The sequence below is a fragment of the Passer domesticus genome, chromosome 10, assembly GCF_036417665.1.
Source record: "Passer domesticus isolate bPasDom1 chromosome 10, bPasDom1.hap1, whole genome shotgun sequence".
Lineage (NCBI taxonomy): Eukaryota > Metazoa > Chordata > Aves > Passeriformes > Passeridae > Passer > Passer domesticus.
The window spans coordinates 26738662-26765686 of record NC_087483.1 but is presented as its reverse complement, the minus strand read 5'-3'; the positions used below and the strand labels follow the sequence as shown (position 1 = coordinate 26765686).

At 37.2% G+C, this 27025-nt stretch overlaps 1 protein-coding gene across 10 annotated transcripts in view; it reads left to right on the top strand.

The window, feature by feature from the left end:
- SLC4A10 (solute carrier family 4 member 10) overlaps positions 1-27025 on the top strand; it is a 144898-nt gene that overhangs the window by 47981 nt on the left and 69892 nt on the right. For 8 of the 10 annotated variants that reach the window (XM_064434700.1, XM_064434699.1, XM_064434698.1 and 5 more), the window contains exons 2-3: positions 8481-8562; positions 19521-19667. In XM_064434700.1, coding sequence (XP_064290770.1) covers positions 8481-8562; positions 19521-19667 — 229 coding nt within the window. Of the gene's footprint in view, positions 1-5570; positions 5761-8480; positions 8563-19520; positions 19668-27025 lie in introns of all 10 variants that reach the window. The other 2 variants (XM_064434702.1, XM_064434701.1) reach the window with 1 other exon arrangement.

The window sequence follows — 27025 nt, the reverse complement described above, 5'->3', positions numbered from 1 at the left end:
AACTACACCTAAATAGGGCTGTTATGCTGGGTCTGTCCTCACCTGGCACTGGGACAAGAGAGAGGCCAGACAAGCTAAAATTAAATCTCATTTGGGCTTTGGATAAAGTCTTCACATCCATCTTCTTGTTAGACTTCTCTGTAGCTGACATAGCTGACATTGCCATTGCTATGAAGTGAGAAAAGAGGATTTCAGCTAATGGCACTGCATTAGAATGACATAAGACATTGAAATAATAACCACAGAGGAGAAAATAACTTCTTCTCTCTAGAACTTCTAAGTATTTTAGAGGGTAGTAAAAAATATGAAGTAAAAAGAATAAAGTCTCAGTCATAAAGATGTTACCCTACTTCTGCATTTACATAGCAGCAAGTAGTGCTGTCTTCTATTTATTCAGACATCTGGCTCAAACTAGCAATTGAATAAAGATTAGTTTGCAAATCTGGCAGAAGTGATAGAATAGAAGGACAGGAAGAAGTTTTGAGACTCTGAACGTGACTGAAAATATTCAAGGAAACACAATAGCCTAAGTGCCTTGTTCAGATTTTGTAGGGTGTTTGCATCACTTGGGCAGTCCTGATAAATTTACTCCAAGACATACAAAACACGGTAAGCAGTTGCAATTAATTGTGCTTTAAACCAGGTACCAGAAGCCAGAAAGAATTTAGTAGTTCATTATTTGATTATTATATCCAGTGGTCTAACAAGTTTATCAAATGTTTTTAAGTGGGAAAGTTTTTTGTCCATGTTCTGTTGCAGTTGTCCCCACTCCCCCACCCTGTTAGGCTGACAAAGTGGGGCGCTTGGCCATTGCAGCAAGCTAAGTTCCTATTTTGTCTTGATTTTTTGTTTAATATTTTCAAATGGAAATGTTGTCTTCAGTTGGATAGGTGTATAGAGAATAGATAAAGAGAGTATCATGTTTACCTTGCAAATGGAAGGAATGTATTTTTTCTGCCTAAAATGGCTTTTCTAAAAAAGAAAATTCTGTATCAAATATGAAGGAAGCATTTATGTGTCAGTTTATAGCTGCGCTATTGTGCATAACGATATATAAAATACAGGATGCTTCAGTGCAGATGAACACAGGAATTACAAGTATTACTGAGATTTAATTCTGTGTAAAACGGCTTTGGTTTATTTTCTGCTTGTGTTTTGTTTTATTTATAGCAATACTTTGTGCTTAGAGTTAATGTCTGAAATGATTCTTTATGCTTACATGTTACAGAAATTGCATTATAACATTAAATATGTGTTCAGTCCCAGGCCAGTAGCAATTCAGTTCTTTGAAGCCAGTGCTGATTAGTACAATTTTTAGCAGCATTGCAGAACATGACATTTCATTATTGAGTCATGCTAAACATTATCTTGGCTTTTGCTATAAAAATAGAAAAGAGGAAAAAAAAGAAGACAGAGAAGGATGCTTTTATGCATATGCAGCCCTGGGGAAGATGCAAATCTGGGATGAAAACTAATTGCTTCTTACTGTGTTGCATAGCCTGAGCTATGTGGAGCAGAGCTGACCAAAAGGAAGGCTGTGCTTTATGTTAACCAGTAGTGATTATTCCAGAAAGCTGCCACAAAAGCAGTGCCATTAAAGGGACACTTAAAAAATGATCCTTCAGACCTTACAGAACAGAACTTATTGCATTATAAATGTGTTTTGATGGGTCTTCTTTGATAGGTAGATAGAGGGCAAAAAGATGATATAATGTAGCTAGTGGAATGGAAAAGCAATTATATTTCATCCGAAAGATAAAATTGACTGTACTTTCCACCTCAAAAGATTGCTAAATATGGTTATATGTAATACAAGCAATTAAACATGATAATATTAAAAAAGGTTGTTTTTTTTTTTTTTCTTAAATCCTGTGTGCTTGTTCAGAAAGAGAACAGAATTATAGCCTCTAAATTGTGGGCACACACATTGTGCATTAAATCAGTTTTGTGTGAGCCTGTTTGCTCAAGGACAGTTTAAAGGACAAGACTGAACATGGCAGTCAGCAGTGATTTTCCTCCTGCAACAGGGAGGCAGGCATCTATGTGTAACAGCTTTTTAGCTGTTTAGGTTAATTGTCTTTGCAAAAGATTTCCAATGTGCACTTGGTAGCTCTTGAGTTAAAGTAATTTCGTTTTCCATATCTCTAGTAATGCCATCTTTTTGAAATGTTAAGCTGATCTCAACCAAAATGACCTTTAAAATACAAATACTGTGTAATGATTCTGTAAAATGAATATAACACAAAACAGTACTGTTGGAACTGAGAAGAAGATAATTGTGTTTGTGTGGTGTCTGCAAAAATGTTTAGTATTTCATTACAGGCCGCTGGAAAGGTAAATACACAAGTTTTATACCACTAACTGTATGATAATAGGTATAAACTGAAAGGAACATGTTAGGGTTTCATCTTTTAAGATTGAACATCTTTTAATCATGTTTGTCATGATTTAATCCCAGCCAGCAGTCAAGCCCCACACGGCTGCTTGTTCACTCCCACACCAGTGGGATGGGGGAAAAAACCAGAAGGGTAAAAGTGAGAGAACTCATGGATTGAGATACAGTTTAATAGGGAAAGCAAAAGCCACCCACACAAGCAAAACAAAACAAGGAGTTCATTCCCTGCTTCCTGTGGGCAGGCAGGTGTTCAGCCATCTCGAGGAGAGCAGGGCCCCATCACAGGTCACGGTGACTTGGGAATACAAACACCAGCGCTCCAGATGTCCTCCCCTTTTCCTCCTTCTTTCCCCTCTGTGTATGCTGACCATGATGTCATGTGGTCTGGAATGTCCCTTTGGTCAGTTGGGGTCCCCTGTCCCAGCTGTGTCTCCCAGGCACCCCCAGCCCCTCTCCAGTATGGCCATACAAGGAGCAGAAAGAGCCCTGGCTCAGTGCAAGCCCTGCTGAGTAATAAAAAATATCTCTGTATTATCAACCTGTGTTCAGCACAATCCCAAAACACAGCCCCCTACCAGCTGCTGTGCAGAAAGTTAACTCTACCCCAGCCAAAACCAGCACAATTACAGCTTTCTATTGTTTATGGGAAAGCAGTATTTCGTGTTTTATGCTGACAGGTGTTCCTGAGTTCCAGATGGCATTGCAGAATTATGTAGGTTGTCTAATCATCAATAAGGGGCTTATATGGAAAAGCAATTAATACCATGATTATTTTCCTTATGAGTCAGCAGGTGTGTCATATGCATAATTTCTAGTGTGTGAAAAATCAAAATGGCTTCTGCTCTGTTATATATTTTACAGAAAGAAAGATGCTGGAAAAAAGGTTCTTTATGGTTATGTTGATATGATTTATTCTGTGAGTATATTAAGAATGTAATTGAAAAGGGACAGGATTTAACTGAGAGTTTTAAAAGCTGTGAAAAAAAGGTGGAATATTAATACTCTTTGTAGCTGGTTTTTGCATTGTATTTCAAAGGGAAGCAATCATCCAGTTTATTGAAAACACTGAACAAATACTAGGACAGAAAATAAAAGTAGCCAGGTATGAAAAAAATTAGATAGAAAAGAAGGATTAAAAAAAATTTGTAGTTTTCCATGTAAAATAAGCACTTCTCTGTTATCCATTTTGACTTGTCTGCTCAAAATATATTAGGTACAGATGTCATACTAGTGGATCACTGAACCTACCAAGGGAAAGAAGTGAGACATACTCTTTGCAAGTATTTAATACTTCCTTGTTATCCTAATTTTCTGTTTCCTGATGTATATTTATTGTTATACTAATATTTCATTTGCTGTAGTGATGAACTAAAGTTCATAAACAGATGACCTTCAGTAAATGTTTGCCCAGTATCCAAGTACTTTTTATGATGTGTGCAAGTGTCTTTTAAGAGAATATATTGATTTTCCTCTTGTAGTAAATACGTATAGATATTTAATCTGTAATTAAATAGATAATAGCTGTATAGATAACTTCAAATCAAAGATTGTCACCCGGACTTCAGTCTACCTTGTTGTCATCCAGAAGATGTGGAATATGTCCTAATTCCATCATCTGGAAATGTACTGAAGTTCTACAAGAGTCTGTGTCTACGTTAGCACATACATATTTAAAGAGGTTTGTCACGTGCCTTTGTACTGATCCACCTTTGAAAGTCGTTAATTTCCTTTTTCTCTCCACCCAGTCATCTACAATGTGATGAAAGCATAGACAGTAACTAAAAAGACACAGATACTTCTGTCATAAAATGATGCTTCTCAGCTTTTCTAAAAATGTATTTTTTCATCAGCTGAGTTGTTCTGAGGTGTGAAAGGGCAGTGCACAGTTCTGGGAGTTGGCAGGTTAAGGACCAACCTCTTTGCAACCTGTTATGAATTGTAGTTAGAGCTGTATCATAGCTGAAGAGGGTCACTTCAGGCAATTTTCCAGGAGGCCATTTTTTATTGGAATATTCTGACATTTATTGGAATATCCTGGATGCTGAGCTTTATCAATACATAGGTGGAAAGGGCACTTAAGGCATTTGGTTTTGGTTTCTAAGTCATGGGCCTTTTTATTCCTTCTAACCTATACACTTAAAATTCCTGGCAATAACTTTAGTCTCACTTTATACTCTGATAAGCAGCTTGTTTATCTAAGGGTTTCAAATCCATACTCCAGGACTCATGGTGACCTTCTTCCTTTGTGATTACTTACCAAAAAGTAATGTCTTTGAAGGTGGTTTGTTTCCTTTTATTTTGTTCAACTTCAAATACATATTTTCAGTGCAATGTGGTTGCAATGTAAAGCATGCAGAAGATGACTCTATTGTCAGCTTCTCTGTACTTGCCACTGTGTTTGAACTTCTAGTATATAGAGACAAATATAGTAGCAACTGTATTTATAAGACTTTCATTAAATAGATGTTTTCTGTGAAATATGTGCATCTGCTGCTGCTGCAGGTTGAAGGCCATTCCAGCATTCATTTGGAAAACACGAGACGTGAAAAAAATAATGGACTGAGTAGAGTTGCCAGGCCTTAGTCTCTGAGAAGCTTGTGGTTTCCATGTAAAAACCTTTGGCTTTTTCTTGCTATTTTATCTCAGACATGTTATTTCTTTTACTGTGTGCTGATATTTTATTGCTGTAGGGGAATAAACTTTAGATCAACTATTGTGTGATGACTATATAAAACCATAAAATATTAACAAATATTATGAAAAGGAGAGTGAAGAAATGTTATATTGTTTATGAAAAGTTTATTACACTCTGATTATAGCTTCAGTGAACTGTAATTCCACTGACTTCTCCAGCATTGCTCTTAGGCTGGCAGAAAAAAACCTCCTAAATTTATTCTTGTGTGTTTTTATTGAAGTTGTGCAATGTAAAATTTTTGCAAGGTATTAATGTACATTGGTTTGATGTAAAAAAGGAGAAAGTTTATGCCTTAATGGTTTTTGTCAATTTCTTATTTCCTAGCATTATCTATTCACATGGGTAAAATTTCTTAAATTGAATGACTTGGCACTTCTTTAATGCCTTACAGCTCTGAAATGCTGTGTGAAAATTTATTTTGGCACAGAGCAGCCCAGTGAGGAAGGTAGATGAGTAAGTATTATTATCCCTATTTTACAGATGGGGAAGCTGAGGCACAGAGATTAAGTGACTTTTCCAAGGCCACACAGCGAGTCAGTGGCAGATCCAGGACTAGCGCTCGGGGACTTCCTGGATCCCTCTCCCATGCTTTAAGCAGTAGACCACAGTGTTCACTGGACTCAGCAAGCAACTCATTGCAGTAATGGACAGTTCCAAGGACTTGCACATGGTCAGTGTGTCCACACATTTGTTTGCAGACTGCTGCAGTGTATCTGTATGGTTTCACCACTCCAGCCCTTGCAGATTTGTACCTTCATCATCTTCAAATGGTGTAAAAGGAAGAAGGGGTAGAATTCTGACACAATGTGGCATGGCAATGAAGAGCGTTTAGTTTTCATGCCTTATTCTGAACCTTCTGAAACTGATGGGCCAGGCTGCAGACTGGCCCAAGATTCATGGCTTTGAGGATGTTGGTGGAGTTTGGTTGGCATGAATTCTGTCTTCCATGACTATATTATGGTTAGTCTTGCCCAGCTTTCAGTTTCAAACTCATTTATTGCAGCACTTAAAAATAATAAGTTGGTAATTCTCCTGGAATTCTAATAAAAATCAGAGCATTACTAATTGAAATTAGGTTTCCCATCTCTATTAATCCAGGGGAAAGTGGAGTGGGATCTGTTTTTATTTGTATTGCAATAGACCTCACCGACCAATGAGTTTAAGCACTAAACTGCAAGTGAACCTTTGTCTCACCTCTCCCCTCCTCCAAGGGGCAGTACAGGAGTCATAAATTACTTCTAGAGTAAATGCAGTACAACTCTTGTGCTGGTAAATGTGAGGTGGCTTTTATGCTGCTCCCTGGGAAGTCAGTGTGTTCAGTGCCAGGCCTGTTTAATTGGACTTTGCTCAGAGTTTGACAAGTGAATTGCTAACAACACAGCACTCCCAATTAAGCTGTTTTTCCCTGTAATATTAATGGAATAAACCCACTTCTGAGAATGAGGCAAGGCTGAGACTTGCTGTGACATTACAGGAAGAGGAGGCAGAGAAGTAAAAGTCTGCCAGAAACTGAAAATTGAACACATGGGAAAGGAGAAGTCAAAGTGTATGAGCATATTTTGATAAATATTAATGAATTAATTTGTATTTAATTTACTTAGATAATCTGCAAAGGCTTTAAACTGCCCAGCAATTTAGTATTTTCCCCACCGTAAATTCTCCTTAACATTGCTTCCTTTTGGATGTGAACGTCTTATGCTAGGATAGCATTATTTATGATATGGCTCTAATACTTGGACTTTGACATCCTGCCTAATTACTCACCCAGGGGCATGGCATTGTTATGTCTAAGTGCTTTAAAATAATGAATTCGTTTTAGTAAAATGATCGAATGGTTTGTATGAAATTATACTTTCCTGGTACATCTTAATGGGTTATTAGCTGATTCTAAATTATTATAAGACAAAACAGTTTCAATAGAAGCCTATTTCTTGTTGTCATATTTTAGTTATATACTATTATCTATGGGAAAGCTCTAATAAAGACATTTTAACACTTGGTCTTTCTTTCTTTAACAGCCCAGATGCTTGGTGCTGACACATTTGTATGATTTTTCTATGTAAGATAGCTACAGCATGACAGCTATTTTTAAAAAAGAAAGGAGCCTGAAACAAAAACTCACATCCAGAATGCACCACATCCAGCTATATAAGTAAATCTTTTTGCCTGGGGCATCTGATATTTAAGGAGAGGTGCTCAAAGACTTTCATTTCTCATTATATTCCATTGCATTCTATATATAGATGTATATTTATGATGCAACACTGGTATTTTAATCCCTTTGCTTCAGACTGGCATTAAGATACCAGTTTTATGTATTGAAATCAAGTTGTTCTAGTTCTAATATCACTTGCTAAAACCCCTCTACTAATTACAAGTAAATATATTAATTGGTACTTTTGTATAATGCATTATTTTTCATAATAATTTAATGGAAATCACTCTTTCATGTTGTGAAATATAGACTGTATTTAGTGGCTGGATTTTTTCACAAGTGATGTCAAACTCGTAGTGAATCAAATACTCACTTTAGCACAGCATCTTGTGTCTTGTTGTTGAATCCCTAGAATATTTTTCTCTTAAGGGAAATGAGTTGGGTTTTTTTTCTTCATGTCAGAAATTACAAAATCAGTAATTTCTGTACCTTACCTGGCCTGAGTACAATACACTAATTAATCACGTACTACTTTTACAGTACAGTAGAGGGTACAGTTAAAATGCAGGTATGACTACAGGATATAATGAAACATGAAATCTTTGTTCCTGAGGAAGAATAGCTTTGTTTTCTGCTGTTAATGTATGCTGCCTGCCTTTATACCAAATTCTGCTTGGTGTTTATAAATAAAAGCAAAGGCTTTGCAATTCACCAGTAAGTGAAGCCAGTTGTTTTCATGGTGTTAGTTTTATTTCTTACCATATTGTCACTGAGTGTTATTGTCCAGCTTTGCTGAAGTGTAAGAAATCTTAGTAGTACTAGTTAGGGAATTTTGCATGTAGCTCAAGATCCTGGTCTAAAGGCAAAAATACACGTGCAACCCCTTTCTTAAGGTGCACGAGAATAAAGCTACCTTGATCAGACATTTCTTCTCTCATCTCTTTCATTGTCCTACTGGCTCATGTTTTTCCAGATTTCCAGTAACCCATGTTTACTCATCATCTTGCAGGTTTTACCAGAAGTTTTGCATGTCAAAGTTAGCTGTAATCATACCTCAGTAAAAACTGATAGAAAAGAAATAGATTCAATAAGTAAAATTAAATGCTTATACCTCTTTTTGTTCTTGAGTTGGAAAAGTTAAAATATTAAAAACATCTTTGTTTTATAGTACTGTAAATCTTGCCAATATTTTCCAAATGAAAAGTAGCTTATCTGTCTTTTTTTCTGTTTTGTAGAGAAATGATGAAGAGGCTGTTGTGGATAGAGGTGGAACTCGCTCCATTCTCAAGACACATTTTGAAAAGGAAGATCTAGAAGGTGAGGGATGATTTTTCTGTGCTTTGTGTCTTTCTTCTGAAAGTACTGAAATGTAATTCCAATGTGTAAACTTATTGATTTGAGCAGGGATGCAAAGAGACAAGAGAGCAGAATATTGTCATTTATTTTAAAAAAAGAAATACTGTTTTCTCTCACAGCAGTATCCAGAAACAGATGATGGTGGAAGGAGTTTGCTAGTTTTTGGTGATCTATGGTCAAGTCCTGTGAATATGCATGTGTGACTTTATATAAGTCTTTTAAGCTTTCAAATATGCAATTGCAAGCAGGACTGCTGATTTAGTACTTATAAAGGCTTCTACATTTGCATTACAATCCTCATGTAGTTGCCTAGCCACATCTTCAGCTGAACAAAAGCATTCTGACAGAAGTCAGAGATTGGATATATATTTACTGATATCCACTGCAGAAACCACCTAACTTGACCATGAAGAAGAAAGTGAGAAATTATGACAACTGTTCAACTGTTTAGATACTGGTCTAATGAGTCAGTTGCATTTCTGTTTGTTTAGTGTATCCCAAACTTTGGTTACTACTGTATTTAAACTCTTGTATTGAGTTGTGTGAGCTCCCAAGTCATAGTTATGATGAAAATGAGTTTCTGTTGCACATATGATATCCCTTTCCTGAGACTGGAAATGGCTGATTTTGTTAGCTTTTTGTATTGGGACATGGAGGTCCTGGTTTTGCCACACAGATCCACATGAACTAGCCCAAAAGATCAACATGCTACATCTGAAAAGTTCCCTGCTTCAGGTCTAAAGAGAGCTATCTCCATCTGTGCAGGGAATTGAGTTTTCTAAATGCCTACCATTGATTACTTCATAATTTTTTTTTTCTTTTTTTTTTCTGTCTCTATGAACATTGTGTTCTCTGATACATGTTGGCCATATTGATGATTTCATTGAAATACCATTGAAACACAGCAACTCTGTGTTACTGCTTCCTTCAGCAGTGCCTCCCTCAAAAAGCAGATGTAGCTGATTTGAGAAGGGCTTGGCTGTGTATGTGTGGGGTTGTCTCTCACAGAAGGATGTTGGATGTTGTGCAGTGTGGCCTGTATAAGATAGGTAGCTCTCTACTCAGCCTGGGGAAGTCTGGGTGTGTGCAAGGATAGATCTCAGTAAGAAATTTCAGGGTGGCATTTAGAGATTTGGTGACTCCAAGGTACCAGTGGGTCAGGCTGGCAATGCCAGTTTTGGGCATAAACACAAAACCTCTTATTTTGAATCTCATGTTTAATCTGTGGTCTTCAGTTTCTTGATTGTGTCCTTGATCAAAGAGAAACCACTGTATCTGGTGTCCTCAGAGAAACACCCTATTAAAAAAAAGAGTGGGAGCTCCCTGTCGCCCTTTCTCCATGGTACTGACTCACAGAGATTTTGTGGGGTGAGTCAACCCCAAAAATATCCTTTTGCTGAGTCATTTTATTGATGATAGTGAGGTGGCATTTTAAAGATGGACAGCTTTCTGCAGAATGACATCTTTAAGCTCAGTCACATAAGCTTAAGTCACATTAAAGTTGTCAGAATTACTGTGATGTTCCACATGTGACTATGTGGAACATAATTTAAGAACTTTAATTTAATTACTTTTTCCCCCCACCATCCTATATGTATAGAGTTGCTCCTGAGAAATATCAGTGAAAATATTATTTCAAAGGTATGCTCTTAAGGATGTTATCAGTAGAAATTGGAACATGGCAGTGACACTCCCACAAACTGCCCATCAATGTGAATGAAATTTAGAATATTGAAAAATTCTGCAGTTATCAAATATATCTGCTTTTATTAAAAATAAAACCCTATTGTTTCACAATGTTCTAAGAAAACAATTTTTCCGTGTAGAATCAATCCTTCATGATGCAGTTAGCTTTCTCAGATAATTTCATGCTCACTCTAAGTTCAGATCAGTTTGTCCTTAACTGTATAATCACTACATTCAAAAATACCAAGTGATATAAGTTTTGAAGACATTGCAGATTTTAATATCCAGTTGCTGTTAATAGCATGTCCATTTGTTTTGAAGTAAATCTAGGCACTTCTCCCCCTGGAAACAGAGAATGTGACTCACAAATACCTGCTTCACTCACTGACATTGTGTTGGGTTCTGCTGAAAAATGTACCTTTTTCTTAATGACATAACAACTATGAAATATGAAATTAAATAATCAGGTGCTAATTGCATACCTTAGAAAAAGAGTATAACCAGACTATTAATACATATTACGTAATTAGCTTTTTGACAGACATTTAATTGGGTTTATATTTTAAAATGTAAATAGCTAGTTACTGAATATTCTAGGGAAAAATAGCTTTGCCACGGTGTAAGTTTTAATGGCACCGTGTCAGCAACATTTCAAAAATTGCAATTCATACAAAGAGCTACAGGTTTAAATCTGAAAAACAGTATTCAATTTCTTCTTATTAAATCTTATAATTATAAGTATTTTGTCTTTAAAAAAAATTAAACTATCAACATTCAAACTCCAGAAATACAGATTTAAATGTGTATTAAAATTTCCATCTGAAATTTCAAAGCCTAATAAATATTTGGATTGGCATATTTTAGGCAGTCATTGTATAAGCATATTGCAAATACATTTCTTGCTGAAAGAATGAAGATGTGGTGATTAATCCTGCCTTGAAGAATGGACACAAGAATAGATTTTTGCCTCAGTCTCTCTAGATCAGTATTTTCTTTCTCTGAGCAGTATAGTAAAACTTTGGGAACGTAAGACAGGAACTGCAGTACCTATGGGAACAGAAGAGATATGGTGCTCATCTTAGTGCTGGTAATGATACTTGCACTAAGTGCTTCATATTGTATCTTTTTACTTAAGTTTTGTAGTGTTTCAGAGGTGAATTGTCTGCAGAGCTTTGGCATTCAGATTTTCAGCATGAATTATTTTTCCACGTAGTTAATTTTTTGTGAGTTGTAAGGTCAAGATCAGTCACTGATATTGAATAGGTCATTTGTCTGACTATTGCATTGATGGAGGGACTGAGAAAGCATTTCTAAAAGCAAAAAAAAGAGATGATATTCCCTGGTTATAATCACCTGTTTTGCATGTTATCTTTCAATAAGGAAAAGTAGGACAAAAGTAGGACAAAAATCCTACTGAAATAAATATGTTCTCATTTCTATCGGTGATTTCTATCGGTCCAATTCCTAAATGAGAATTGGACATTGATTCTGGATGCTCAGGTATTTAATTGCAAAATGACAGGTTGTACATGTTTGTGTACTGAGGGCAGCTAGGCACGTTTTCCTGGACAGATGTGCACTTCAGCAGCTGCTCTCAGCTTTCTCCATGGGGCTGTGTCTGGCTGGCTGCCATTGCTTCAATGTATGTTCAGTAAGAGCAGATTCTGATCAGATGGATATACCTACTGTTTATCTCATAGGTCAGAAGTACTTAAATTGCTCTGTGCGGGAGATCTCAGATTCTCTCAGGTCACATGCTGACTTTTGGACTCTGCAGATATGCAAGGGGATTAAATGTGCATGGCCAAGGCCTTTTCTTTATGCCCACCGTGTTAGCTGAGGGGAGGAGTGACTGTGCCACGGACTCCTTGCTGGAGGTGCTCAGCTGCAGATTGAGGATTTTTGTGAGAGTATTTCAGAACTGCTGCGGCTATTACTGTGGCCTGGTTTGAGAAGCAGCTTCAACAGGGAGATGGGTGGGGATTTGATTGTTAGGTGAAGGTCCCAGCATGAATCAGGGATGAATTCTGGCTCTGTTGGAGAAAATGGCAAAATGATCGTTGATTCAGAGAAGTCAAGATTTTGCTTAAGCTTTTTATGTTTCATTCATTTAATCTGCCTAAGTGGCATGGGAAAATTTGCCTCAGGGGAAATCAAGTTTGCCATGTTTCATATCTCTGAGGACACATAAAACACTGTATCCAGTATATGCATGACTGTACATCAGAATATGCCTCCTGACACTTTTTACAAAATTCAGATTACGTGGATTGCTTACTGAAAGTCATAAAAAACCTTCAAGCTTAATTAGAATATAAATATGACTAGTGCAACACAGAATGATGCAGAAGCTGAGATTTTAAACTTAATAAACCAAAAATTAATTATAAATTTTGTAGTGATATTTTGTAATTAACAACCTGCATGAAGGATAATTTTGATAGTAGGTGCTGACCAAAAAGGGTGAAACTCCAGAGTACTTAATTATTCCCTTTTAAAAATAATGATTTTACTATTTTTTTTCTTTTTAGATTTGAGTTTAAGTAGCCTTTTATTCTCAGAGACTGGACCTTTTTTGTAGAAATAACATCATAGCACACCTGTCTGCCACTGACATTATTTACCTGGAAATTAATAGGACCTAGCAGCTCACAGGACTGAAAGAATATAAATTTTAATAACGTGGCCTTGATTCACCTGTGCCTCACTGTAGAAACAAGTCAGACACCGGCTCTGCTTGGTCAGGCGGGAGCATCAACTGAGACTTCCCTTCCCCTTGGCTCCCAGGGTGCTGCAGCCTACTGCAAATCATTTGTTACCATGTCAGTACAGATCCCCTGCTCCGAGCTTCCTTGCCTGTGCTTCCCTGGGGTGCCCTGCTCGTGCTGACGTTGGCTCTGACCTCGCTCGTGCTCCTTGCAGCGATGTTCGCCGCGCTTCGATGGGAGCAATAAAAGCTGTGGAAGCAGAGTCCAGAATGGTTTGGCTTTGTCTGCACCTGAAAGGTTGCTCTTTCATTTTGTTGCCTACCAGGTATCACATATTCAAGCTTGTTCCCTTTGTGATTCCTAAGGCACATGTTTCTGTAGTGCCTCTCATCTAGTTTTGTTTTTTTTTTTTTTTTCCTAAGTAATTCAATATTGCTTGAGATCTCACTTTTCTCCTTTTGTCTTGGCGGCCACCTGGTTTGATCCCTTTGCTCCCCTTGTCCCTCCTCAGCAGTTTCTGTTAGTGAGAAGGTGTTTCGCCTTGAGGATTCATGAATAAGTCTGAAGGATGTGTTCACAGAATCTCCTGGAAATTATGAATAATGAAATAATGGACACAAACAAGTGCCACAGTGTAGGTTGAACACCACAGTCTTTAGCTGATGATAAGATTTGGTTGTGAATTTGGTTTGAATTTGCTCTGAGCTTCACAAACATGAAACCTTTTCAGTATTTGTAGAGACAAATATATTCAAATACTTCACTTTGTGAAATCCCAGATGAAACTGACATAAACTAATTTGCCATTGTTGGTGAAAGCTGCTAAATTGCATGAGAAGATAGAAGCATTCATTTTTAACACACAGTTGTACTTGTACTGAGTGTGGTTTTTTTTTTGTTTGTTTGTTTTTGTTTTGTTTTTTGGCTTGCTGCTGATTTAGAAATATAGGTCAAATTCTTCCCTCCAGTGAGCTTCACTCTCCATCAGAAGAAAGAGTTGTGTATCTGAGCAGGTTCTTTTATATTCTGTGTCTGCTGGTTTTTTTTTTCTGTCTGGCAAGGTCATGATCTGATGATGGAACCATACATACAACACCTTTGGATTCTTCTGGAGGGATCTAGGGAATTTGAAACATGAGTGCTGGTAAAGAAGTACGTTTTAGCCCACCTACAATCTGGAAAAATCTTTTGCTAAAATGCAAGGTTTTTTTGGGAGGGCAGTGAATGATTGAGGCTCTTTAAAAGGTCCTTAACTTTAATGACTTCAGTGAGATGCTCTTATCCTCCACATTCAGTGTGTCTTTAATTTTACCTTGGGTCAGGGTTGTTTTTATTTTTTCTGTATAATTTCTGTTGTAATCTACTCTAGAATATAAATTATATGTACAATCTCAAAGAAATTTTGAAGGTTTTCTTGTCAGTTCCTCCAAATTGTAGCGCAGCAAAAAGGTGAAAAATGGGTTTTGGGCAAACCATAACCACAAACAGCAATGTAAGCTGTTGATTTTGGAAGGATTGCTTTTGTCCTTTCTGCTTTTTCTCCAGCTCTGTCTCCCTGCTGCAGTACAATAACGAATCATGAGTCATGTACTTCTACTCCTACACAATTCACCATAATCACTTTCTTTCCTGTAAGGAAAAAAGCAATTTTTTTTAACCCTGCATGGACTGATGGTTTTCTGTCTCTACCCCACTATTCATTTTTGAGAGGATGAAAAATTGCATTTGGTTCAGCTCTAGCTGTCAGTGCACAGGAGACACTTCAAGGCCCTGAGTGTTTTCCAGAGGAGGGAGAAACCCCTCGGTCCTGCTGAGGTCAGCAGTCAGCTGAAACTTGGCTTGAGCTATTGGCAAAGAATTCTTTCTCAAGGCATCTTGCCTTTGCAATGTGTTTCCTCAGTAGGTCACAGAAGCCTGCATTTGCTCTTTCTGGAGGTGTTTCAAGACCCATCTGTTCCCTTATCTGCCCCTTCCCTCCATGCCTGTGAGCAGGGGTCTGAAAGCCTTGGTGTCAGCAGGTGCCTCAGGCGGATTCAGATAATCCCAGGTGGAAGGCAGCACAAGCACATGGACCCTGAGCATCTGGTGCTCATGGATGTTTGGATCCAGGACAGCCATTTTTTTACACAATTGTCACCAACTGAGCTGGCACACTAAGAAGCTCTAAAGTATCTTTGTGAGTTCCACATTCCTGGTGTAACATGAAGACCTGAAAGAATTTCCATGCTGAGAGAGGCTCTTCTCCATGCTTTGTGCTGTATTTAATTTATGTTACAATTTAAAAAGTAAGAATTGGTTCAGATATCAGTGAGCCATAGGATTTATCTGATCTTTCTGAGTTTTTCTATTAACCCCACATTAGCATCAGTAGTGTTTTATCATAGAAAGGCTGTGGTTTTGTCCTTGCAAAAACACACTCTGAACTCAAATGTTGATTTATTCCAGATGTGCTGCTAGGGAAGTGAAACACGAACACATCCGTTAGTATTTTCAGTATGAGGATTTAGGAGCAAGTAATTTTTAAAAAGAGACATGCTGAGAAAATACAGTAATACACAAAGATTATTTACAATGTGAATGCTTATTAAAGAAATACAATGCACGGAATTGATCTCCTCTGCAATGACATTTATACAGTGCTACACATCCACTGGTAAATTGTAAAAATATTATTTTTCATAAAAGACTATTCTGAATCAAATTGCATATAGCTGGGGAACAAAACCCAGAATATAAAGTTAGTATATAAATGTAAAGTTAATATAAATGTATGCATTTATAGCATAAGAAGCTTGTGGTTTACCTTCAGAGCATTAAAACACTCCTTGAGTTAAAGTATTTAAGGACTGAAGAAACAAGAACCTTTGTTGTAAAGTATTCTTTTTTAATTTTTATGGAATTACATTAAATCCAATCCAAATGATATTATAAAACATTTAAAAGGGGTCCTATTAATTATAATTATCTTTGAGACAGATGAAAGTGCATATAACCATGTGGAATAATCAGAATCTCTCCATAACTTTTGAAGAAAAAAATTATTCTGCTGTGTCTTCAGTTTGTGGAGGTATGAAATTGTTGCCCTAGAAAAGACAGATATGAAGCATATATTATTAATATGAATATGTCTTGCAGAGACATTTCTTAGAATGAAATCTTTAGTAGAAGTGTTATTTGGAGTTGCTGAGTTTCAAAGGAGAAATTATTCCTTACACTTATATTTATTTTAGGAACCTAATAGCAAATTAATAATCTAAAAATCTGGGCTCAGAATAGCAAGAATTTTCTGCATATCCCTTGAGAATGACCAAAGTAACATCTAGAAATGGTTTTTAGAACCTGGCATTCTGGGTTTTTAAAACCAGAAGCTTATCCTAGCTACCTATCTTATGCACTAAATAAATGGAAAGAAAAAGAAATATAGTGGGATTTCTAAAGCTCTGAAAACACATAACCCATTATAATTGATGGTGCTTGATGACTTAACTTAGGTACTTCTGGAAATCCCAGTACAATTATTTGAGTGATGTGACATTTCAAGGGAAAATGGAGATGGAGAGAAAGGATTTGTAAATATTTCCCATAATTTAGTGGAAATAAGATCTTTTTAATGGAATGCTAAGAGTACAGATTTTTTTGCCCCAGTGCCTCCCATTCTTCCAAAAACAATTTTAACACAAAAACCACACCCATTTGGTAGGGAGAGCAATGTGTTATGGTCACCTCTTAAACCGGTCAGTTTTGTGTGAGAATGGCTGTTAGGTTGTACCTGATGTCAATAGTTTGCACCCTGATGTAACCTGCAGTTGTTACTATTTCCCATACTTTAGTGTCTTTGCAGCCTTGCCAAAAGAATGAGAAATTATGATCTAATTGAGCTAGGTCCTGTGAAAATATATGGCAGAGCAGAATTATTTTACAATATTTGAGCAATATTCAGTCATTTTAACTTGGCATCCTGATGAAGTAAATAATAAAAGACACAAAAATGTTCTCAAAGATAAATGAAAGAAAAGCCCATATATGATCAGTTATTATCTCTAAAGATATCCTGGATAGTGGATATCCTGGTGGATCCTGAGTTCACTCAGCTGTAGATGCCCTTTCTTGTTAGAAATTTTAGTCAGGTTTTCCTGAGATCTGCCCTGCTCTGTCCATGTTTGACCTTCTAGTCTTGGCAAATTTAGAGAGCTCTCTGCAAACTCTTGTTTAATAATGCCTTGGACAATTTGTACAGAAAAGCGTACATTACATTCTAGCTCATAATACCTACCATGAAAAGGTTACTTGAAGTAAGGTAATACAGTAATTTGATTTCTTTTGTATTTCCTCTTTCTTTTTTTGCTGCTTCTATCATTCATTGTCATTTTGTCAGCAATTCAGAATTCATTACTCTTTTGTTCCCAGATGGTCTCTTTTTGCTCCACAGTTGTGATCTTTTAATAAACCACTACTTAACTCTCAGATTTTTTGCTCTATGATTTTCTGTAGAGAACTATTGCTTTTCCCCTGTCACTTTCTTTTCCTCTTATTTGTCTGAACCTTGTTACAAGCACCTACCTTTCTCCATGTGTTTATTGAAATTATTCCTAGGTAGCACCCTGCTGGTCTCAGTAGGTTCACACAGAAAGAGTAAAATCCACTTCGCTTTTTCCTGATGTCTATTTCAGTTTCCAGGTTCCTGGTGTTTTTTTTCAGTGTGAACTGATTGTGTCTCTATAAGGAAAATTGCCGGGGCATTCAGACACACACACGAACATTCTGGCACTGTATCCCAGTGTACTGAATAAAGAACAGTCTGGACTCAAGTACTGCTTTCAGCCCTGGAAATTAATTGAAATGTGAGTCTCAATCAGCATTTCCTGATGCAGGTACAATCTGATCATTGACGTGGGAGAAAACTAGGATAAGCATGCCCACTTCTATCACAAAGCAGCAGGAATGTACTTAGCTACTAAATTAAAAAAGCAATCTATTTGCACCTCTGGAAATTACTAAAGTCTTAGGAGCAGTAAACCTTCCTTTCAAAATGTTGTTTTGCTTTTTCTTCTATCCAAGGAGGGGGATAAGGAAATGTAAAGTACTACATTACTCATGTCCTTCAGTATATTTTTAATGAATTTTTGCATTTGTCATGCACTACTGACTGCAATGCATTTGAAATACACAAAAGGCAGCAGTTCTCTTTAAACCATTTCTTGGGTTAAATGTGATAAGAAGAAAGAAAGAGGTATTTAATAAATAAATAAATATTTTTTTCAACTAGTGGGCATTGTTTTAGGAAGATCTCCTGACTCTACAAGAATAGTCTGCCAAAAATTGATGTCTCTTCTTTCTAGCCTCCTCTACATGGATCAAAGTTAGGGAAGTAACTGGTGTGGTGTCCAGAGTCTTTTCTTCAGCTTTTTTAGCTCTGCCTCTGCAAAGAATTTCTGTCAGTATTGAATTTGTTTGATGTTTTTGACACTTGCTGCCTTGCTGTGTTTTCTGCCTCGTCTGGAGTCTCTATGGGATTAGGGATCATGTGCTACCTTAGCTTAGTGTTCTTGACCTTTTTTAGGTGATTGACACTGCTGAATGATTACAGCAAAGCAGCAAATATCCATGCGCTGTGTTGTGTTCATTTCAAGGAGAAAATAATGTTATTTGAGATGAGTAATCTGGGCTCTGTCTTTCTGCTGAGTAAATGTAGAAGAACCTGCCTGTAGTGAGTCATGATTCCTTTCCCATTTGTTCTGGTTAGTGCACATTTCTGCTGTGCTCTCCCCCTTCTAAATGCTTTACTGTGCTTTGATCCTGTTAGCCCACATAGCTAAGAGACCTAAATATTTTGGGCTTGATCAGCAACATAAAATTCATCAGGCTTGAAGGCAGCAGGCATGCAATATGTACCTTCTTATGTATTTAAAAAAACAACACAGAAGAAATGAAAGCAACCTAAGATACCAGCAATACATTTATGATGTGAGCATGTAAAATGGTATAGGGATTTTGTGCTCTAGCTTACATAGTATTTTATTGTTTTTTCAATTTTTTTTTCTTCATTTTCTATTCATTGAATTTCCCACAAGAATTCTGTCAAGGTTTTGCTCATAAATAGGAATGAGTTTGGTAAAGTTCTTGTACACACAAAGCAAACAGCAACTTTACCAAATGTTCAATCCAAAGAGATCCATGTGTCTCTTTATGTTACTGTTTTGGAAGACATTTAACAGAACACCTGTCTGGCTTTAATGAAAGTTCACATACAAAGATGCAAATTTGAAAGGAAAAAAATAAATAAATCTGGCACTGCATCATAAGGACTTCAGTACTGGAATTTCTTCCTGTATCAAGGGGTTGTGTATCTGTGATGCTTAATCATCTTTATTCAAGTCAATACTGTTATGACTGTTAACATTAGAATAATCAATATTATGTGACTTCAAAATTATCATAAGAATGATACCATTAATGCTATTAAGGATATTTATATTGTTGTTATAACATAGTTTCTTTCTCAAAGACACCTTTTTTTGCCTGTAGGCCATCGAACATTATTCATTGGGGTTCATGTGCCACTGGGTGGAAGAAAAAGTCACCGACGCCATCGGCACCGCGGGCATAAACACAGAAAGAGAGACAGAGAGCGGGACTCAGGATTAGAAGATGGGAGAGAATCTCCTCCTTTTGGTAAGACAAATTTTATTTTTGGGTAGGTCTTTAAGTAGTAAATGTCAGCATGATTGTGCATAATCTGTCCTGTGATCACTTGGACACGATTAGCAGGGGTTTTGGAGAATCCACCAGAGCCTCTGCTGGTGATTCGTTCCTTTGAACAAATCCACTGAGGGACAGCAGCCAGTGGCAGTCAATGCATGAGGAAGTTCAGTAGCTTCCAGCACTGAAGGAGCACTGTGGGAGCTGTTCCTAAGTGTTCTCACTAAGACAGACTGCAGCCACCACTGAGGGGGAAAGTGCTTTATGGCACCAGCTGCCCTCAGGGTAGGCTCTGGAGTGTCTGCCCCTAAAATGTAACATAGAAGAGCCATGGTCCTTTACAATTAGTTTTGTAATGATGTTGATGCTACTGAAGCTGCAGTGTTTTATGAGATTCAAACCATAATCTAGGTTGTGTTTACCTTTTTCCTAACATGACACTGTAAACGTGCCATTGTAACAAGAATCTGCTAAGTGTGGACTTGAGGAAAAAGCAGGGAAAAATACCTTTCAGTAAACAAACCTGATAGGAAACTCCTAAAGTTCTCAAAATTTTAAGTTAGAAAACATTACAGAGAAGAGAAGAAGGTAGTAATTGATAAATTAGTCAAGCTTTGTCTCAAAAAATGAGAATATTACATGCTGTTCAAAAATAAAAAAGTGCATGTGATGAAATGTCCAATGCTATGGAAAGTGTTTAAAATATAATGGAAGCATGTGTAGAAAATAATTTGCTAGTGTGTTCTTAAATCATTAGGGAAACGTACCAGTGTAATTTCAGGGTACAGAATAGTAATTATAATAAGACTTTCCTTTAATCAGAAATTTGTATTATATATGTGGAAAACTTTTGAGCAAGTATGTTGTAAGTGGTGATGGTTAGAGCTTGAAATTCTCAAATCTTGCACAATGGTTTATTATCCTGAGAGTAAAACAAAGTCAAGACTTTTTCAAACTTAGCAGATACAAGTTATGTTTTGAAAACTGAACAGTGAAGAAAAAATTGGCTGTGGTGGTTCTGTCTGGAATGGATTTCAAATGTACAAAGACCCAATACTGTATTGAAACCAGTTTCTTGGAAAAAAACAAAGTTCATAAATTATTAAAACAGTTTTCAAAAAGAATATGCATATATACATATAAAGTCAGATTAAAAAGAAACAATTGAAAGTTACATTAGCCAAGAAGTGAGATATCTTGAACTATGAAACAGTGTCTTCTGTTGAGTCATCTGGTTTTATTTAAGTGCCAGCATGTGACACATTTTGGCTGAGAACTTAGCTCTGTTCTTTCAACTTCTGGAGACCTAGGCTTGTGTCCTTCTTAATGTCAAAAGTAAAAAAATAAAAGAAATTAACTGGCTGAATCTGTTCTTAATAGTCTTTGACATTTGTGCATACAGTAAAATGCAATGTACAACAAAATTCTGTGTTAGGTAAATCAGCCTATCAGCTCAAAGGATTTCTGAGGGTGAAATAGCAGTAATATGAAAAAAGATAGTTTTGAAGTAGATTTGTAGCTTGATGTTCACTGCACTTGTCCTCTGGTGTACCTCAAGAAATGAGTAGAGATCTGCAGTTTTTGAAGTCACAATTTCACTTTTAAGGTATTATAGTTACCAATTCAAGGGTGTAAGTGGTGTCACTTGACAGACAAGTTACAGGCCAGAAACATGGAAATCTTTTCTGGATCCAGACTGCTGAAGATATTCTTCAAAGTGCTTGGTTGATAGCAATTCAAAGAATCCAAATAGAACCACAAATCTAGAAATATCTAGTCTTTTCACCCTGAATAATTATCTGAATAGTAAATTTTGAGAGTTTGCCCCTTTGTCTATCTGACTCCTGGAAGCTGGGCCATTGAAACAGATTTTGAGCTTTGACATTGGTCCATCCAGGCAGAAATGTGGCATTCTATAGACAAGAGTGAAAGTGATTTGCATAATCAAGGCAAATCTTAAAATGCTGCAGTGATGGTGAGGTTAATCACATACAGAACAGGCAGACAAAATAATACAGAGATTAATAGTAGTCTATATACACCTCCTTCTTTCACTATGGTTTTTCCTTACAGGAGTTACAGACAACTTGCTGTGCTGCCTGGGGCAAAGCATTGCCTTCAGAGAGAATATAAGCATGATTTTTCTACGCTTTATTTGCACAGAGGGAGCAACAGATACTTCCCACACTAAATCTGAACCTAGTAAACCTCAGAACAGCTTTTTAGCTGTTCTTGCCCATGACTACAAGTTTCCAACAGTAACCTGAAGTGAAGGAAGCTTGAGGGAAGACAAGTACACTTCCTTTTTTGATGCATAACTCAATATGAGGGATTGTATTACCTGAGAGAGTAGATCCAAACTAGTGCCTTAATTTATAAACCATTCTGATTTAATTGAGCAAGCAGAAATACTTAGCTCCATCTTTCCATTGACACCTTTTAATGCTTCTCTGCCAAATAGTAGAAGGCTGTATGCTTGGGAACTGTGAGGGAGGAGGGGAAAGAAAAAAACATTTTGATGAGCAGGTGCAAGAAGAAAAGATGGAGAAAATAAGCACTGTGAGACCAACTGATGGAAAACAGTCTTTGAAGTAAGTCAGAAAAATACATAAGGATTTTTATGATACAAGAGAATAAATTAGCAGTGTTTTGAAGCAGTGAAGTATGAAAGGAGATATAATAAAAGCAAAAGATCCAACCACTGAATAATAGAGATTCTGGAACAAGTAAAGACCTGAAATATTCAGACATGAAGTGCTCGACAGTGCTCAGTTAACCCAGCATGGGATAAAGCATTATTTTTTGTCATAATCTATAACTGTATAATTTATAACTTTATCTGTGCAGCAGCATTACTTGCAGCCCTTGCTCAGCTCTCACTGCTCCAGGGAGCTGTGCAGTGCACCTTGTGCTGTGGGGCTCTGTGGGCCCATGCAGAGTCACAGGTGCCACCTGGTTCCTGTCCAGTAAAAACCAATTCCTTTAAGTGTGTATTGGCATGGGTGAGAAAACACCTCCAGTCATTATAATGACAATAGGGGGAAGCTTCCTGGTAATCCCTTTGAATCCTGGCTGGTAAAGCTGTACCAGCTATTTTCTGGGAAGGTTTCTGCAGAGAATAGATTTTTTTTAGAACATTCTGACATTGGCTCATTAGCTTTTTTTTTTTATCTCCTACTGTCATTTTTCAAAAATAACCCAAATGTTCTCAGTGTACAGATTCAGAGATAACTCCAGATTAGACAAATAATATGCAGAATATGTACTTAGTGGAATGAAAGAGAGCCCAGTCATTTAGGGGCACAGATCAATTACTCAGGTTTTCCCTACACCTGATTCTTGCTCTCTCTCTGTTGCCTCTCAATGAGATGATGTTGTAAAAGGTGTTTCCATTTTCCAATAATGATGTGCCTGTAATGACACAATTTACAGATTTGATGGTTTGCACATTGGGAGGGTTTTTTGGTAGTAAAAATTGTAAGCTAAGTGATTTCTAGGTTTTCACCATCTTATCTCTTAAGTTTCTTCTTTTTGAAGAGAAGGAGAAATTCAGCGAATTTATCTACTCTAGTTAAAAATGCACTAGTGCTATTTGTTTTACTGGAGAGGTTTACTGTTCTCAGCTGAAATGCTGTTGTTGTAATTAAGGCCCCAGTTTCATTTCAGCCTTAAGCTCCCCTTCTCCACAGTTTTCCTTGTGGGGTAAAGTATTGTGACTGCTTGGGAATTCAATTAGGAACTTGATGCAAATGAAAAATCATTTGATAAAAAAAAAGCTCTTTCTAGCCTGGGGCATCTCCTTGGTGCTGTTTGTGAGAGCAATGGGTGCCAGCCCCTGTGAGCTGCAGGGCCACGAGGCTCCATCAGTGCCTTGAGTCGTGGTGGCACTGAAAGCCTGGTGCAGATTTCCCTTTGCCTGGTGGGGTGGCTCTTGCTTGTGTGCACGTGGATTTTAGTGGCAGTTTTCAGTGGCTTTTTTGATGTCTGTTTGCCTGTAGCCAATGAAACAGCTTTTTAGTCCTCATGAGTTAAAGATATTTAATAGCTGTTTTAAAATTGTGGAATAGGAAGGTTTTGGCTCTGTCTTTAAGGACTGGTTTTGTTGAGGGTTAAAGTGAACACAGCTGTGAGAGCTGGGGTTTGATTACAGCCTCATGTGTGTCCTGTATGAGTAGACACTGTTGAAGCTTGTGGAAGGTTTGGTTTGTTCTTTTAAGAAATCTGGATTTAGTAATCCCTAGTTTTAAAGAGGCTTAAATTTGTAATTCATGATATTGGACGTGGCGAGGCAAGGGGAGCAGCCCTGGAGGTGAGCCTGACACAGGACTGCACACACAGCTCAGGAAAGGCTCTGAAGGCAATGCAGGCAAAAAATGTGAGTTGCAAAGTGGGGCTTCTTTTGCTTTGTTGAGGGACCTGAAGAAAGTAAATCTAAAAGACTCAGCCGGGTATATTTGGTACTTAAACTCAAGTGCTGAAGGGTTATTAGTGAGGTAAATTTAATTATTTGTAAAGAGTATGGCTGTTAGGAGAGAGAATTCACCTACTCTTAACTATAGGCTTGTATGATGAACAATGAACTCAGAAATTTAAATCTCTGAGCAGCTGTGGCACAGATTGCTGCAAATCTGGATTAAAATAATGTATCATAACTGCAGTTTTAAGAATCTAACAAAAAGAAGATAATTAAAGCTTAGGAATTGTCCATATTGTCAGATCCAAAAGATATGATTATTTGCCATGGTCCTGGGTTGATGGAAATAATTAATGTCAAGAAAATGCTGGGATAGTTCCCTGAAGCAGACTGTACCTGCAGGAATAAAGTGCCAGAGCATAACTAAGGGAATACTTTCTCCCAGCAACATGGGATTTCTAAGGTCTGTGAAGAGACTTTCAGAAGTGTCCTGTATGGATGTTGGTTGTTTCATGTGGGCTTTAATAATGCAAATTTAGTTTAAATTTTTACTAAAACTTTTATAATTAATAACATTGAATAAAAGATCCCTACCTGTACTGATTGCTGAGCTAAGGGTAGGGTCCAATCTGTGAAGGAAGGAGGTCAGGGGAGAGTCCCCATCCACCACTTCTGTGGTGAGTGCAATCAGAAGGATGATGAATGTTTGTGTCTGAAATGATCCTTTCTTTTCTCTGGTCCTGTGAATTTTCCATACCATTTCCCCTTGGCTTGTGAGGGATTGTTATTAATGTCAACTGTGTTATACTTGTGAACTCCCAGTCTGCTGTTTGTCCTGTGCAGTGAGTAATAAAAAATAGTTTGCATATTTAATATTATTTTAATGTGGATGTACAAGAGCACAAAGCACGGATTGAATCTTGCATATGTTGCATACTGCCCTATGTGAATTTCTGTAATGAAAGTTTTAATTTAATAGTTACCATGTTTTCTAATGGTGAAAATGTAATCTCTTAATTGTTCATCTGCTGACCCCAGTAAGAAGTATTTGCCTACTAATTCTACCCTTAAATGCAGGCTTGACAAGCTGAGAAATACAGGGAGTGTTACTGTATTTTTGCACTCTTTCTAGAGTTTATCAAGAACAGAGGACAGAATTTAGATGTGTTTTCTCTATGTACTGAAAGCTATATTTCTGTTTGTGACATCACCTGGTGGATTATGTGCAGTTCTGCCTGATGGCAGGGAGGTTTGTCCCAGTGAAACCCTGGCACTCACTGAGGAGGTGTGGGTTACTCTGACTGGTGTAGTGGAACAGAATGTTTGCTGGGCTGAATTTACATCAAGGGACTGAGAGTGACCCTCCTTTGTTACCCCAGACCAAGTCTTGATTTTACCTTGTTCCCTTAGGCCAGAGGGAGCAGCCCTGACCCAGAGTTTGGTTGCACTTAGGGATGTTCTGAATGGGGGAAATGCCAGTTATGATTCCATTTCACTTGTGTTTTGCATGTGTGGGTGTTGTGGGACACTCTTTGCCACTACCTCCACTCAGCACTGTTCCAGGGAGCAGCTCTTAGTTTCCCTCTGGGAATTAGGTTATTAGAAACTCTGACTTTCACATCTGCTCTTATGGTATGTCTGTGCCCACATCTTGAATTTGTTTTAGGGTTATTGATGCCTGTACAAGGTGTCATAATATAGATAAATATATCAGGTTTCTGCAGGGTCACTCCCATTCTACAGCACTGAGTCCCACTTTGAAATTTGTGTGTGCAACAATAGCTTTACTGCCAGGTCTTAATTTTTACCCTTTTATCAGGCCAGTGGAATTAGCCAGATATTTAAATGTGGAATACTCAAAATTTGCATGCATGGAATGAATTTGAGGTATCAGAGGTAGTTTGGATGCAAGTGCTGCACTCATGAAATGAGCACAAGCCCAGAGAAAGCCGGGGATAAAACAGAGGGGCTGGTGGAGCCACAGCAATCACAAAGCTGCTTCAATTTTCCTGACTGAGCCTGCTCATTAGCCAAGTAGTAGTGCTTGTTGATGGTACCCCAGCTCCTGTTGTGTGCTAGGCTTTCTACTTAGTTCTAGCTGGTCGTGGAGGACTTCCTGAATTAGTAATGAAGAAGTTACTTGGGAGAATCATCAGCTGCTTATTGTGAAATTTTAAAATCATGTTCCTTCTGATAACTCTGATATAAAACAACTACAGTGATAGAAATACTACTGTAACTGATTACTCTCAGTCATTAATTTTTTTAAAGAGTAATCTAGATTGTTCTCATTACTTTTTAGAAATAGCAATAATAGTATGAAGGACATTTTTTTTATGCTGGCTGTGCTACTTGAAGTAGGGATAGACAAAAATAATATTCAAGCCAATTTCTGTTTGCCTAGACTGCAGAAAACATTGTGTCCTAGTTTACAAATATTATGCTTCTGCACTGAGGATTAAGTTATCACAGTTTGACAGTCAGAAATTGAAGTATTCTTCCGTACTGATTTTGAATCACATATTACTAATTTTCTATATAGCACATTAATGACATATTTGGTATTTATTACTCCTATGAATATGAGCCAAAGCTATCTGGCATTGCTCATGAATAGTCCTGTTAATTCAGTTTTATAAATGGAACCCACATATCTGTTGTTTTTATTATAATTTTCCTATTGTTTACGTCTTTTAGGGTTTTGTCCTTGAAATAAAATTATTGTATCATAAAGCAAATGATAACTTTTTTTCAGTTTCCTCTTGTCTGAAAATGAAGCTGTGACTTGCAGGTTTCAAATGTCAATAGAAATCACAGCGGTAAAGAAAGAATCTAGAAGCTTTTTTTACTGCTTTGTTAACAAGGAAGAAGATAATTTTGTGCATATTTCATCATTTCTATAAATGTGGTGCTTAGG